At 38.1% G+C, this 16,279-nt stretch overlaps 1 protein-coding gene across 7 annotated transcripts in view; it reads right to left on the reverse strand.

Moving 5' to 3' along the window:
- The window catches only part of LOC129375480 (protein PHTF2-like), a 32,777-nt gene that overhangs the window by 7,213 nt on the left and 9,285 nt on the right, over positions 1-16,279 (reverse strand). For 4 of the 7 annotated variants that reach the window (XM_055054591.1, XM_055054585.1, XM_055054586.1 and 1 more), the window contains 6 exons: positions 12,305-12,383; positions 5,749-5,805; positions 5,503-5,514; positions 2,020-2,089; positions 1,777-1,935; positions 241-406 (listed from right to left, as the gene is read on the reverse strand). In XM_055054591.1, the coding sequence (XP_054910566.1) occupies positions 241-406; positions 1,777-1,935; positions 2,020-2,089; positions 5,503-5,514; positions 5,749-5,805; positions 12,305-12,349 (509 nt within the window). In that variant the 5' untranslated portion in view covers positions 12,350-12,383. Of the gene's footprint in view, positions 1-240; positions 407-1,776; positions 1,936-2,019; positions 2,090-5,502; positions 5,515-5,748; positions 5,806-12,304; positions 12,384-13,327; positions 13,382-16,279 lie in introns of all 7 variants that reach the window. The other 3 variants (XM_055054587.1, XM_055054589.1, XM_055054590.1) reach the window with 2 other exon arrangements.

Consider the following 16,279-nt stretch of genomic DNA (forward strand, 5'->3'; position numbering starts at 1 on the left):
AGAGAGCATGAAGCCAACAAACTGGAAACACTCCAAACACAGCAAACAAGCACACCACTACAAATCAAGATTCATGTTTTTAACCTCTTTATCAGACACAGATGTCCCTACATCACTTTACTAATAAATGAGATATGACTTACAGCAGATTATTTAATCAGCTGGGAAAAATTTTTGTCATTTTCTTCTTGTTATTTCTCTTAAAATCCTTTCTGTCACCCCATTCCTACAGCAGCTCACCTGCGTCTCTTCCCCCCGCTGCTGGAGGAGGGCTTGGGGGTCCTGGTGGAGACGATCTGACAGTGGACGGTTCCCAGCAGCAGCATGAGCCAGATGGCTCCGAACACCTCTGTGGCTGGGATCCCATGAGGCTGAGAGATGGACACATACAGGGCGGCTGCTGCCACTGAGGAAAACCAGGAACAAACAACGATTAGTCTGGTTCAGTTCCTTCTTCGGTCACAATGATCTCCATCAGGCCAGCACAAGACCATCCAACTGTTCATAGATATTAGTTTTTCTGCGGTATTATTGCAGAAAAACTAAACCCTTCTTGACTCTAAAGTCAAGAAGGGTTATAAACACACTTCTGAAGTATGAAATTTAGTTTTATTGTTTTCAATGTCTGGATAAGCAAGGAAAATATTCATTTTTTCAGATGTGTTCCCTTCCCCATCTTCATTCTTCTTTGATTTGTTACTTTTATCCCCTTGTCCGGCCTCCTTTACGCCCTTTTATCCTACTTCCCTTCCTGTCCCATCATCCTTTGCATCCTTCCTTTCTAACTCCACTCATCCTTTCCTTCCTTCTTTGTGTCTTTCTTTCCTTTTGGGGGATTTTTCTATATGAGAAAACATGTAGGAACATTTTTAAATCAGCATCTGACCGATCAGACACTTGCAAATAAAATCCTGCAGGAAGAGTTGATGGTACTGGTCATTAAAGAAAAGAAACATACTGGCAGCTGATCACTCTGTAAAGTTTGTTGTCACATAATGCATAATGTTTGGGGGGAAACAATAAAAAGCAACACTGTACTTTGTCTAGCCTCGTTTGGTGGAAACCAAACGAGAGCAGACCAACATGTCTGCTCTGTGACATGTTGGTGTGTTGGGTTGGTGATCGTTAATAGCTGGATGGAGACTAAAACAGTGTGTAAACCTGACTTAGGAACTAAGTCTATGTTCAAAACATCAGCAGAGTGTTTTAAAAAAAAGAAGTGAAGTGCAGCATATTCTACTCAAGCAAAGGTTGACCAATGTCTGGCTGCTGGAAGCAGATATTCTCATCCCAGATGATCAGACTACACTCTCCAGTTCCTCTGCTGTACTCTGTTTTACCTCAAAAAGGATTTTAATTGAGTGAAGGTGATCAGGCTGGATTCTCTCCACCGTTTATTCTGCTTGTCATTGCCCTGTTGAAGCATCCATTTAAGGACATTTTCTCTTCTGCATGAGGTGTCATGGTCAAGTATTGCAATGTAGTTACGCTGCTCTGTGACATGTAGAATGAGATCAGAGGTCAGAGTGAGAAACGGTCCCGCACCATGACGCCTGAACCACCGTGCTTCACACCGTGGTGGTGGGATCGTGTTTAGGTCAGGTAATGTGCCCTCTTCAACCCCAGCACAGAGGAGTTTTGCTGATATCTTTCATTAACTTTGGGTCCTAAATTTGAACAGTACTCACAGGCATCTGCAGACATTTGTTGAGTCCTGCACAATTTACACTATTGGTCTCAATTTAGTATGTTGGAGAGAAATGAGGTCAGTCCTACCTTGCAGCAGATACAGAGCCAACAGGAGAAGGAAAATGCCTTTGGAGGTGACCTGAATCCACCATCGGTAGAAGAACGGGAAGAAGACGACTCTGACGATGCCCTTCCTGGTCAGGGACGTCCACGGACTCTCTGGCTTGGCCTTGGCAAACGCTGAACCTGAGAACCAAACGGGTTTCAGCTCATTGTCTTTCAGCAAAGCACAGAAGTGTGTGACCGTGTGTTTCCAGTTTCGGTCGTCACCTCTGACTAAATCCACATCTATCAGATCTGGTTTGAGATGTCCAGTCTTCTTTGGCTTGTTCCTCAAGCCCTGCAGGGGGGAGACAGAGACACTGTTGAAGCCTCACATACATGGAAATCAAACTCTTTAAACTGAGGTGTTCACTGGTGGAATCAAGAACAGGTTCTAACCTTTATCTAGTCACTTCTAGAGGGTTTTTCAATACATTCAGCAGCTACCGGCTCTACTCAGCAGCTTTTATGGCTCCTGAAGGTCTCAGTCGTTAAAAGCGAGTTGTCAGTGTGTGTGCCAGCTGTAGAGCTGGACAGGGCCTTGGGAATACACCTCCCCCGTTCTCGACTTCCTGCACCAGTGTGTCACTTCCTCTTGTGATGCAGCAAGTTGGTTAGAGTGTTTACACACAGATTCAATGAAAAGCTGGGCTGCAGCTTTACATATTATAGAATTTGAATATACTCTTTAAAGTCTAGTATGCATGCTTTTGTATTCATGTCTGAATGTTTTTTATTATTTTATACATAAAAATGGGGGGGGGGATATTCAACTTAGCTAACTTTGAATCAAGTGTTTATTCTGACTAGCAATGAATTCTTTCTTGCTCTAGTTTGCAGAACTTTATTAATTAACAGCATTAATAGTTTTTAAATTTTGCCACAGTGTCTAAGTTGGATTTAATTGGATTTAAGTGCAAACTTTGACAAGGCGTTTCCAAAACTTTTCTTTCTTTTTTATTTTGGGAGTGATTTAGAAGCGGATATGGAAAATTGTATTTTCTGTTTACACAAGTTGTCTTAATCTGACATTTAATTAGTTTGATGATCTGAAACATTTAAATATCAAGAAAAAACTAACTGAAAACATTTTTTTTAATCATGACACCGTACATTTATTTTTGGCTCACACCCTGGATCAATTTTTATAATTGAAAAAAAAAGTGGTTAGGGTCAGGCTAACATTTGCACAAACTTATCGCGTCCTGTTATCAGTCACCAAAGAGATAATGGTCTCTTTATCTAAAAACAGCTCACTCAACAAGCTAAATCACTGTTTGCAGAAAGTAATGAGGGTGTAAAGCTGGCAGGAGCTGATCAACAACTTCCAGTTAGATTTACTGCAACGTAGTGCTTGATAAAACCTGCTGCTCTGCGCTATTTAAAGCCTTAAGCAAATGTTCCCACACTGATTAACTCAGGAATATCAGTTTTCTGTGTCATTAATAATCTAATACTCTACATTTACTAATAAAAATTGCTATTAGCTTTATTTGCTGAAATTTATTAAAATAAAATGTAATTTTTGATTTTGCCAGCAGGAGGCTTTTGGGTTGAACCGTGAGAAAAGTGTAAATCATAAAATGTTTTCTCTTCAAACAATAATAGCTGTAAGTGAAATAAGGAGTTTTTTGGCATTTACATCACAAATTAAAGGGCTCTAAAGCATCAACTATTCTGCCATTTACTTTTTAAACATCTTATTTATTTACTTATTTACTTTTTAAACATCTTATTTATTTTATTTATTTTATTTTAATAAATAACCAAAAGAGCACATGTACAACATGTACAACATTCTTCACTGAAACACCTCTAAAACTAACAGTGGAACTCTTCACATATTGTCTTATTTTTAAACATTTGTCAATGTTTGATAGCTTGAAAACTGCAGTAACAATAACGGAAGATGTATTGTGCTAAAAATAGAGCCACAGTAAAGTTACATCAAACAACTTCTCTAGATTTATGAGTTTTTATTACCCTGTAAACAGCTTAATTGCCCCTTGGTAAGGGTGAAAAGGAGACAACGCTGGTGCAGGAGTGACAAAGTCTGCCAGCTGCAGACTTCGTCAAATGTTTGAGAGAGCCGAGCCAAGGTCAAACTCAATCCTGTGAGAGGCTCTTCAGGTCTTTGTGTTTTAGAGAAGATGGTGCAACGGTTCACTATCGCCACAAAACGATTTCATTCTGAATACGGTCCTGCAGCACCACAGTTACGCAACAGACCTACAGCACCTTGCAGATGTTTTCATACTTCCTAGCATTACATCCACACACTTCTGTGAATTTTACTGGGATTTTATGCAACAAATGACCACAAAGCAGGACATAATTATTAAATTAAATGAAAATCTAATAAAAGAGCACATGTACAACATTCTTCACTGAAACACCTCTAAAATTCTGTACAATAAATCACCTTTCAAAGACATATCATTAGTAAACCAGCCAGAAAAATATGGCCGTATTCAAGTATTTTCGAACTGAAATGAATTTAGAGAAATGTGTTGAGAAAGCTTTTAGTTGCGTCTCCAAAAACCTGATCTGTTAGAAGATCAGAAGAGACCAAAGTGTGGAGGAAAACTGCTACTGCACATTACAGCACAAACACCATGGTGAAACACGGTGCTGGCAGCATGAAGCTGCGGCAAAGCAGGTCGGAGTTGGAGATCAATTCTGGACGAAAAACGCTCCAGCAGGACAATGACGAGTTAAACTCCTGATCTGAATCAAACCGATTCACATCCCAGATGGCTAGCAGCTGTTTGAAATGGGGGGGGGGCTGCATAGAAAAGCATGCCACACTTTTCAGATTTTTATAGGTCAAAATGTTGAAACCCATCTATCATTGTTTCAATAGCCAATAATGTAGCACTTGATCCTGATAAAACACAATGAAGTGTGTGGTTGGAATGTGATTAAATAATTTAGCAAGGCACCATAGGAGGGGCTGATTCCCAGCAACAAGATGAACTTTCGTGCACAACACACACACACACACACACACACACACACACACACACACACACACACACACACACACACACACACACACACACACACACACACCTTTCCCTTATTACTCTGCAGTTTAGGCCTTTAACTTGACACCATCGTACGATCCTCCGCTATAACACAGTTTTAATTACACAAACACACAGCATTATTCCTGTTATTAAAGAGAATAATATTTTCAGCACAAATGAAATGTGCTGCTTTTAAATTAACAGATAGAATAATTTCAAACCTCACTATTCTGGTAAATCATTCGTTCCACTTCTCCTCTGTAACCTTTGACCTGTCCTCTGTGCTGTTTGACTATCGTTAAACTTTGCTCGGCTGACACAAACCAATTCAAGAAAATGAAGAGTAAGATTTTTCTTGTGTGTAAATTAAAATGACCGGAACACAGGAAATGTGCGATCCTAAAACATTTTATTTCATTTCAGTCGTCTGTGGCATTTAAAGAAAAAAAATAAAAATAACTTCAATTGATGCCGCTCTGACTCCATGACTCATCATGCTGTGATCCCACCCAGACAACAACGGCTGCATGTTAACCTTCCTGCAGCCATTTTTAATTCATCAATCTGAACGCAGGATGGGTTAGTGTGCAACACTGCAGCTGACGTCAAACCAACCACATTCTAAAGCTCTATTGCGAGGGTGAGAGGACATGCACAGTGGGGCGCCCTGCTGCGTACTCACCAGAGAAATAAACTGCAGAGAGGAGGAGGGGAGGATGGACGGAGGAGGAAATGGCGAGAGAGGAAAGAGTTAAAAGAAAAGCACCGGAAAAGAACTGATGGTGCAGCGACATGGAGTCAAAGGAGTGAGAGTCAGAGAGCGGAGAAATAAAAGCAGACAAATGAGTGGAGACTGAGAAAAGGCAAAGAAAGACAGAAGATGAGCTGGAAATAAAGAGTGAGATAATTAAATATAAAAGCAACAGACCTTTATTTCTCTTTGCTCCACCGATTTCTCCCAAATCTGCTGGTCATAGGCTCCAATCTGCAAAGATAGGCAACTCTGTGAGTCACAAGGAAGAACGCGCTCTCTGTGTTAACCATCCAAACAACAACATTGTCAACGTACAACACATTTCAATTTGTTCAGCAAAAAAAAGAAAAAGAAATGTCCCCTGATTCAGGGATTCATGACAAAAAGGGAATGGTTACCAATTTGGTATAAAATGTGAGATGTAGGATGACACCACCTAAGCAGATCGCTGCACTCATGCGAATGAGCTTGTCACCCATTCATGGAGTCTGGGTCAAGCTTTGAGCTCGCCAGTGGAAAGTCTGCATCATTAATGAGTCTTCATTAAAGATTGATGGAAAGAAGAGAGAGGGGTCAAGGACAAGAACACGAAGAAACAGAAGGAGAGGAAAGAAAGTTCCTCTAATGTGGGATTGTTGCACTGCAAGATGATTTAAGGAATGCAGGCAGCAGTGAAAGATGTGTGCATGCTAATTTTAAGCAATAACTAATCTCCAGTAATTTATATATTGTTCAGCTGAACTAGTAGCCTGGATGGTTTTGATCTTTAGCTTTCTGGAAAATTCTTAAAATGTTATAAATATATCAATTTGTTTTCCCTGTAAGCAGATGACTCTACTGAAACTACAATAGGTTAAAACCAAATGTGATCATGTGTGAATATGAGTAAATCAGGTGTCAACTTATCACAAAATTTAAAAAAAAAAAGAAACCAAAAAATGTGACTTAACGTCACAAAAAAAAAAAAAAAACACCAAACAGCTATTTACTCGTTACTCTTTTTTTTGTACTTTGAATCTTTGGTGGTCAAAGGAAAACTGCAGCTTTAAGAGGTATTAATTAACCAGCTGCTTGACCGCAGTCTGAACCTCCACCTCTCTGCAAAACATTGTGATTGGCCACAAATTATAAATAATCAGACTCTCATTTCCTTCTTCAAATAGTTGGAGATGCCACTCATTATTCAGCATCTATATTTGTTATGACCGAAAAGCAGAAAAATGTCACACTTTTTTTTAATAAATCAAACCAGTATCACAAATTGCGTGTTTCCATCTAGCAGCCTTGTTAATTACAAGCAAACTACATTTCTGATGAAATATTGATTCACATCAATTCATTCAAAATGTGAGAGCAAGACTTCAGCAGATAACAGGAAGGCTGAATGAAAAGAGTGCAGCAAAGTTCCTCTATTGGATTGGAGTTTAATACTGAAGACAGTTTAAAATAAATTAGTTTTGTCTGTTTTAAATTAGTAAAACCCTGTTGTGCTTAGATCTGAGTCGGAAATTGTCTGCAATAGTTTGCTCAGCCCATATCCATTAATGATTCAACATTCACTGTTTCCACTCAGCATGAAAACTCTGTCGCATAACCAGCTCCACTCCCAGATCTCACACACTGTAAGTGGAAGGCTACCGGCAGCTCTGTGCGTTCATCACATCCTGGATGTTGCTACTGGATTTTCCTGTTTAAGGTTCTACCTGATGATTTTCATGACGCTCGACTCAGCCAATCCGACGTGAGACAATCGACAGCCAGGTCTGCAGGTTATTGACACGATGCCAAACCACTGCATCAAACAAAGCAATTCTCCAGAAACGCTAGAGAATCACACCCCAACAGTGCACTTTAAATCTACAGATATATTCTCTTAATGATAAAATCTAGATACATAAGTACACAATGTGAGATGAGCAGAGAATATGGAGTATGTTGTGTGTGGAAGTAGAGGACAGATAGAGGGCAAACTTGACCAGACTACAGAGTATGCATATGAAGGAGGGGCTTTGCTGAGGACAGTAAAAAAAAAAACAACCTAATGTGTCATTTCATCATAAAGTCATGAGGTAACTGAGAACTAAAGTAAATCCTCTTATCCTCACACACACATCCCTGCATCACTTTCAGCTCCTCTCAAAATAAAGGAGCCCTTTGCTGCCAGAGACAGCATCTCTATATAAACAGCAGCTTAAGAGGAAGCTGAATATTTTAGCCCTGATCAAGTCAAACAAAGGATTGGTGTAGGTCCAAAGAAGATAAATCCCAGGCTTCAGTGATTTGAGAGGCAAAACATCTGCTGAAAGTGAAAGAAAGACGACCAGGCGGAGAGCGGCGCTGCTGCAGCACGGCTGGTGGCTTTATGACACCAGTTGGAGGGCAGAGAGAGAGAGTTGCATAACAGCTGTCTCTGAGGTGCGCAGGAACAGGTTTACTGAAAAATAAGCTCTTCGACGACAAACAGAAAACATCAAGCAAAATTGCCAGCTGTGTTTAAAACGAGCCGATCACCGAGGTCTAATGAGTTTATTTTGTGGACAAGAACAATCGAGCATCAGGTAGAATAATCACGAACGTGCATTTTTTTCCAGCGCAGACATGCATCATTTTCACTTTGATTCACTTCTTTTCTTTTCTAAAGACTGTAACTAATTTTAGAAAAAATGTTTGTCTGTTATTGTGGTTTTGAAATCTACAGAAATTGTCCATGTTTGTGCATCCAAGTGTCCCTACCCAAGTTAATTAAATCAAAAAGTAAATCATGACATACAATATAAAAAAGTACAAAAAAAAAACAGTAGTTCTGATCTTTTATGCACCTCTCAGTTAAAACACTGTAAATACAAACATATTTTGCTGTATTTACTTGAACTGTCCAGCACTTTAGTCAACATCTGTTTCGTTGCGACATACATAAATAAATTGTGAGCTGTTTTTAAAAAAAACTGTTCAATTCTCAGTCTTGTACACTCAAATTAAACAATATCTCATATTGCTTGGATATAAGGAAAAAGAAAACATTCCTTGCACTTATATGGAAAGTAAAACAAACAATAAGTTTTACCCAACTGTTTTTTTTTTTTTTTGCAGCTGAATGAATCATAACAAATATAAAAGGCCCAAATCAACATTCCCATCATGAATAACAAACGCTTCAGTGCCATGTGGATGACCTCTTCTTCCTGCTTCCTTTCAGTCTTAATACCTCCTATTGTCAATCAGTCACCCATTTATTCATATTTCCATGTGTGTGTTAAGGTGTGGTCACATGCTGTGGGAGCATGTGGAAATTTCACACTAATAAAATGCAATGATATTAGATTATAAATGCCTTTTGCTGAATATACTTCTCATGTCAAAGAAATTAGTGTTTTAATTGTTGTGTTTAGAGCTAAAATTAATCATAAAGTGATTAAATATAATTACACAAACAAATTGTTTTTATTATTAAACTCTAAAAACTAATTTCCATTTTAAAACGGAAGAAATTTGACTCCTAAAGTTGTTTTATAGACAAAACATGTAAACGGAAAACAACAGCATCATAGTTTTGTTTCTGTTTTCCCGGTTTAATGATTTCCTGAGAAATCATAAAACAGGAAGGATGAAGAGAAGCTGAAGTACAAAGAGTAAACCACATCTGACATGATTTTCAAATTTTTGGTGTCATTTATTTTCACTTGTACATTTAAGGATATTTTATTGGTGGAGGAGTTAAAAGCAGTCAAGAATTGGCTCTCTGTGTTTGTGTAATTCAGCAGAACCCACGACTGAAAGCTTGATACTTGATTTGTAAAAGTTCCTCTCTGGTCTAAATTTAAACATCCTCCACAAACATCCCACTGAATCCAGAGAGAATCTTCACACCAACACTTTGGATTTATGTAAATCCATTAACATTCACAACTCTCACCCACAGACTGAAAACCAAAGCTGTTTGGCTTCACTTCACTCCTCAGTCTTTAAATTCTTCAGACAAGCAGAATATTTCGATAGTAATTGTGGAAATTAAAGACATACTACCAATCAAAACGCTCACAATTATGATAATTCATCTCCAAAATAAACTGAGAAAAGGCTTCACTGCTTGGCTGCACAGACATATTGCTATCTGGCACCCAGCAGACTCAGAGTGCATGACCCATCACTGTGATCTAAGTCTGTAGCCTAAGAAAAACTGCTTTCAACATAGCAACGATTCAAGTCTATTTGCAGCAAGCGTCCAGACAGAGTCAGGAATACATTGTGACTCATCACCTGTGGCGCACACAGAGGCTGCAGATGACAGAATCAGTCTGAAATATGAAATGAACTATTAAGATTATTGACCAAGGTATAAGTCTGAGTAGTCTGTATAGCCCAGTTCAACATGCCAGGCTATGGATCTTCCAATTTACACACCTAACTAATGGAAAATACAGATAACTTGATACTTATGTGACAGAAGTTTGTTTAAAAGGAGCTCAATTAAATAATTCAGCAGTTATTCAGGCTCTGCAGGATGATTCACTGAGCTACATTGCCTCAATTGTTCTGAGTAGGTGTGTGTACAGGTGCCGCAGAACATACCTCCTGTATTTTCCACATGTGCGGGCAAAAGATGTCTGAGTAGGACAGATTAGCGCAGCCAGACTGCTGACTAGATTTATGCAATAAAAGCAAACACTATGATTAAACCTTAATGTTATGCCATGTTATTTCACAAACAAAAATACAAATAGCCAACCATCATGGAGTCAAAGGGAGTTTGAAAATAAAGCAAAAATATTTCCCCCCTTTGAAAAACAATTTATTTGCAAAAAAGAGTTAGTGCTCAGAGGTTTCCTGCAGAAAACGTCATGAATTTGATTTATGACTCATTCAAAATATTTTGCCAATGTTCTTTGTCTTAATGTTGGCTGACAAAGCAAAAATCCCTCACCAAATATCTCAAACCAAGCTTCTCCATCTCCACCTAATGGACCCCTGACATGTTATTGTTTACATTTGGAAATTTTGCACATGTGCACAATTCTGGAGGGCAAAAATACTACTCTTTTACACGCCATCTATAGCTGCACTGCTGCACCAGAACCAGGTTTCACTCAACTAATGAAACCTGAACTAATCCTGCACCACAAAAAATGAAACAATGCAAAAAAAAACCTGTTGAAGCAACTGATAGCAACGCCACGACATGTTTCAGGATTCAACACCAATAAACGCTCAAAAAACAGAATATTTGTTTTTTAGTCTTGATGTGTAGTTTGCAATTATTATTAAGTGATCTTTGTGGTCGATTAGCTAATTCAAACACCTACTTTACTGATTATTTGTCAAAGTTTGGGGTTTAAGTCGCCTGTTTTTTTTGGGTTTTTTTTAACTGCACTGAATTTCCATCACATCTACAGACATGTAGGTGTGATGTAGATGTAGACAGTTGTCAAAGCAAAGCAGGAATAATTGAACTACTTCCCTCTCTCTTGTGATTTTTTTCTTAAAACTTTTCCCACCTGTTGAGGCTTGCATAGCCCTAGGGCTATGCAAGCATGAGAATTTCCTAAAGGAAGTTTTTTTTAAAAATTAATCTGGCATGGCTTCAGCTCTTCATGTATCCTGTTTCTCTGCATGGCCAACCCAGCAAACTGAATGTCAGTCTTTGCTTTCCAGCACCTGCCAACAGCATGCTGATCACAGCTAACTTTACGACGCCTTACCTTGATCCACAAACATTACTTTTGTTTGCATTTTATTCAGGTGTTCAAGGTGGGGAAGATGACAAGCAACTGAGTGACACATCTAGGAAATAAACACCCTGACAACAGGTGTTACTTTTTCTTAAAAATGTTCATTCACTCTGACTCAGTGGCTGTCGTCCCGGGTGATGCTTCTACCCAGGCAAGCTTAGTTTGACACGAAACTCACGTAACAAGATCCACTGAGAGTTACAGTATCAGCTAGATTACATGTTATATTATGTAATATAATTTAGGATTTCTCATCTAAATTAAATTCTCACTGTAATTATATCAAGACAAATTAAACTTAAGCAAAAATGCAGTTGGAGAAAGCTGTATTAGAGAAAACGGTGCATATAAACTTGTAATTAAAGTCTTAAACTCGAGAGTTATGTTTTGTTTTGGATGGTTTAAAATACAAACGGGACCTCAGAGAGGAGAAAGGACGGAAGACGCAGGCAGAGGTTTCAGAGTAAAACCAAGCCGAGCAAAGAAGAGATAGATGAGGCTGGAATGACAAGAAATGCAGATGAGAGTGTAAGCTGATGAATGCAGGAGGAACGGTGCAGGAGTCCAGCAGAAGATCAGATATCCGAGACCATGGAAGAAGAGGACATACAACACCAGCCTGGCACACTCTGAGCCGGACGACCCGAAACGATTTGGCTTTCCGCATGTGTGCAGATGGAAAAGGGACAGGAAAGTCAGCAGCAACCCATCTCTACGAAAATGTTTTTGTCTAACTTCAACAGTGGTATACTTTATTGCTTGTGGTCAAAAATAAAGTGTATTTTGTCCAGCTAACATAGTTCAGCAATAAGATACCACAGCTTTGAGAAAAAGATCAAATGTTCTGCACATTTTTGAAGCAAACTTGATTTTAAGAGCACATTTTCTCTGCCTCGTGCTTTAAATCTGAATATCTGCCATGCTGTCTCTGCAGACTTATTACAAATCTTACAAAAAATAATTTTCAAATTAGAAAGAATGTCTGAAACAACAAAACGACTTACCTTTTTCTGGTACCAAACAACAGCATCTTTTACTTTGGAAGCCATTTACATTTCTTTCTCCCGCCTAGGGCATCTTAGGCTGAAACCACAGAGAGACACAGAAGAAGACAGCAGAGTGAGTGGCGACGTAATGAGGAGGCAGAGAGGACGGCTGAGATCTACACCTGGAGAGAAGGTGTGTCTTGAGATCTAAAAAGAGTGAGGGAGGAGAACACACTCATGTATTTCCTAAATAAAAATGAAAAGGTTTTCTTGGAGCAACTCCCATCTTTCTCTGAGTAAAGGTCAAAATGTCTAAACTAAATGTCTAAAATTTACATGTACCTTCACCGACAAAAAGGAGAATTAAAATTCACTGGGAAACATGTAGAAAAAGAAGAGGTAGAGCAACTCATTACACGCAACAAATCAGACTTTTTCCAATAAACGTAACAGTGGAAGTGCAGCTGTTGCCCATGTGATTAGCAGCTACACAGAAAGCAGCTGAAACACGAGACAGTGAAACAAAGAACATGCTAATGATAGCCTACCACTCTAGTTCACTGGTCTATATGAAATCAATATCAAAACTGACATTTTCAAAGACTAATTGTATGAAGTAGGTCAATATTTAAAAAGAAAGCTATTGGCATATCAACAAAATATCAGTACTAATGTGATTTCACTGAATTTTAAAGCTGAGTTTTCAAGCATGTGTGTTGGTTTCTCAAAGTTTCTCAACAAGTTATCTGTGAAAGAAGCTGCAGTAGTAACATCCATGGGTGAGACTTTGTGATAAATTATAGAAATAAAACATTACATGAGGAGACAATTCTATAATTAACTTTTTCCAATCTATAAAACAGTAGTCAAAATTTTAAGAGAATTGAAAAAGGTTTTCTGCCTCATTTTGATGAAAGGTTAAATCAGGAATCTGAAGCATTTCCTCAACATCTCATGTGTGAACATTTATGAACTGTTTGCTTGTAATTTACAGCTCATTTGTCAGAACGTGAAGCTGATGTGAACTGAACCATTAGTCACACAATTAGTTGGAAGTCTGCTACGTCACCTGAAGCTCTGAATGTTGTTCAAAGACTGTCAAACCAGAAAGTCAAAAACAAAATTACTGACACCTAACATTTGGTTTCTGAACAGCTATTTCAGGGGTGTCAAACTCCAGTCCTCAAGGGTCACTGTCCTGCAGTTTTTAGATGTGCCACAGCTACAAAACACTGGAACGAAATGGCTTAATTACCTCCTTCTTTTGTAGATAAGATCTCCAGAGCCTTAATGACCTAATTATTCTACTCTGGTACAGCAGAGGGACATCTGAATGTTGCAGGGCAGTGGCCCTCCAGGACTGGAGCTTAACACCTGTGAGCTAGATATCACAGAGACTACATCCATATTTTATAGATAAACAATAAATAGGGCTTCAGTTTCACTTAACTCTTTTTTTTTTTCAACAAATATTTCTGTATTTTATATAGATGGGAGAAACTTGTCACTTAAATGCATTGAAGATGACACACACAAAGTCATCTTTTTGTGTAAAAAATAAATGGTATTAAAAGAATATGAATTGAATGTTTATTTTGACATTGCTAATGCACACACACATATACACATATTTATGTTTTGTTGAAACATAAGGTATCTCTGATTCATTGTAGCAATTCTCTTTCATACCTTCGACAGCTTTTACATTTTAAATCAGTTTGACATGAAACTTATCTTTTATTTTTTTTACTTTTGTTTATGATTTTGTCTGGTGTGCAAGTAAATAAATAAAATGTATTATTCTCATCAGTGTAGGTAACGTATGAATAAAAGATGTGGTTATTGAACAACTGTTCAGATAATACTCAGAGGTTTTTGTGGTTAGCCACTATCCTTTCCTTCATAGCCTGTCTTAACCCCCCTTCCTTCCTCATCTTCCTTTGAGACTCTTTGAATTTCTTTATTATTCTGTTACGCAAGTCTGGTATTGTCTGGCTGAGTGAAAGGCTGGCCCTGAAAGCAGAGCGGCTGAAGGGACAGTTTCCTCTTTAAGTTAAAGGTATTTCATGTTATTTTCAAAATTATTGTAGTTAATGACAAGGGGGAAAACTAAATTTGTTCTTTTATTGCACTTCTCCCAATAGTACTATTTTTAAAATCAGTTCTCGTCCAATTCAAGGTTTGTAAAGTAACAAAAGTATCTCTTGTGCTTCTTTTCTCAGAGTTGAACTCTTGGCTTCAACATATTCAAGTGAAGACGTCCTGTTCTACATGTGAAAACTCGACAGCGCCACAGTCAACATCTTACAGAGTGCTTCTCTGTCAGTACTGAACAATTTTGCTGCCTGTTTTGAGGGGCTGCACTGCCCAAAAGCGGCAACATGTGCAAGGGCTAAAAATAAAAACCCCTAAGATTATCTCATGAGGCAGCTTGGTGACCATCTGCAGCCTGTGGCTCAAAGAAATGAGAGATCAGTTGATGCCAGCGTAGAGTGTCGTCCAACTACCAAACCACAAAATGCCATGTTTATATCAGTGATAAAGCTATCACTTCAGAGGCCTGCTAGTGTGAGCGCCTGATGTGTGAAAACAAACTAAACCAATGTAAGAAATGTGTGAGAAGTTGAAACTAAACTGTTCAAGTTTCTGTACACATGCATGCAGTGTCAGTATGTATGCATGCTGTAAGTTGCTCAGAGACATTATTGGAAACAGGAAGGAAGTCTCTCTCTCTCGCTGACAGCTAGAACTGCCATCACACCTCCCTTCATCCGTCTCACCTAACATTTATTTACATGCATGATTCTGAGGCAAATCGATGCAAAAAGAAAGAGATTTACTATCCCAAAACAAGAACTAAGTTGACAGAAATTATTTTGTTGCCATTTTGACAAGCGATGACTTAACATAATTTTCAATAAACTTCTGAAAGGAAATGCGATTATATAAATCAAATGAACAACAATTGCTCAGTCATTCTGTCTTCATCTGATATTTAATCAACTGGTCCAGCAACAAGTAGAACAAAACAGAACATATGACAAAATCCTCTGATAGTATTAAATTAATTAAAAGATTTAACTAAAATATGAGCATTATTTTAGTTAAAAATCCTAACTTCCAGCATTAGCACATAAACAAAGTGGTTTTGTTTATGGTTATAGAAATAATTTGGCAAAATTGAGGCACAAATCAGAAACTAGTTGGAGTATCAGTGGAGGTCTTTAAATAAAAATGGATGTAAAGATTATAAATTTAGAATTATGTGGTAAATTAACTATCAGAAGTTTAAAGACCTTCGTAACAGTTTTAAATGTTGAAAAAAAATTCTATTTATATTAATTATTGTTTTGCTGCAGGCTAAATTATATTTGCCTTCAAGTCTTTTACCATCTTTCAAGTCAAAGAAAAATTGTCCGACAACAGGATCTTAAAAAAAACTCTAAAAACACACATCACCATGAGGTATTCAGGAAGTACAGCCATGTAAACAAACCCAAATGAGCAACACCCGACCATTACTGGAGTATGACACAAACTCTCAGATTGGCAACTCTCTGACCACAAATCCTCCTCATGCAGAAACAGTGACAGGAAAAACAGCGAGAGCCTCTTTACTTAAAGCCTTTAAATCCTATTTTCAACTTCACTGAGATTCTACACACATTGTTAGACAAAAACAATCCCAGAGATGCTCATTATTGCCTAATGCAGCTTCAAACATCAGCCTGAGTTTGAAGTGATGAGGGGTAATTACCTCTGTGATGAAGAAACATATTTGTTAAAACATTGTTTTCCAAAATATATGAGGGTCATCCTCTAGGATTATCATGAAACGCAGCTTAAAGAACCGACACAAACAACACTTATTATCCTAAGATGGTTACAAGAGGAAAATCGCACAAATTCAAGAAGTGATTTATAACAAAATCCTACATTTATGAGTCAGCTTTAGGCACTGATGCAACAAAAATCTGTCTACAGCTAAACTTA

Source organism: Poeciliopsis prolifica, unplaced genomic scaffold (genome assembly GCF_027474105.1).
Source record: "Poeciliopsis prolifica strain line A6 unplaced genomic scaffold, Auburn_PproV2 SCAFFOLD040, whole genome shotgun sequence".
NCBI lineage: Eukaryota > Metazoa > Chordata > Actinopteri > Cyprinodontiformes > Poeciliidae > Poeciliopsis > Poeciliopsis prolifica.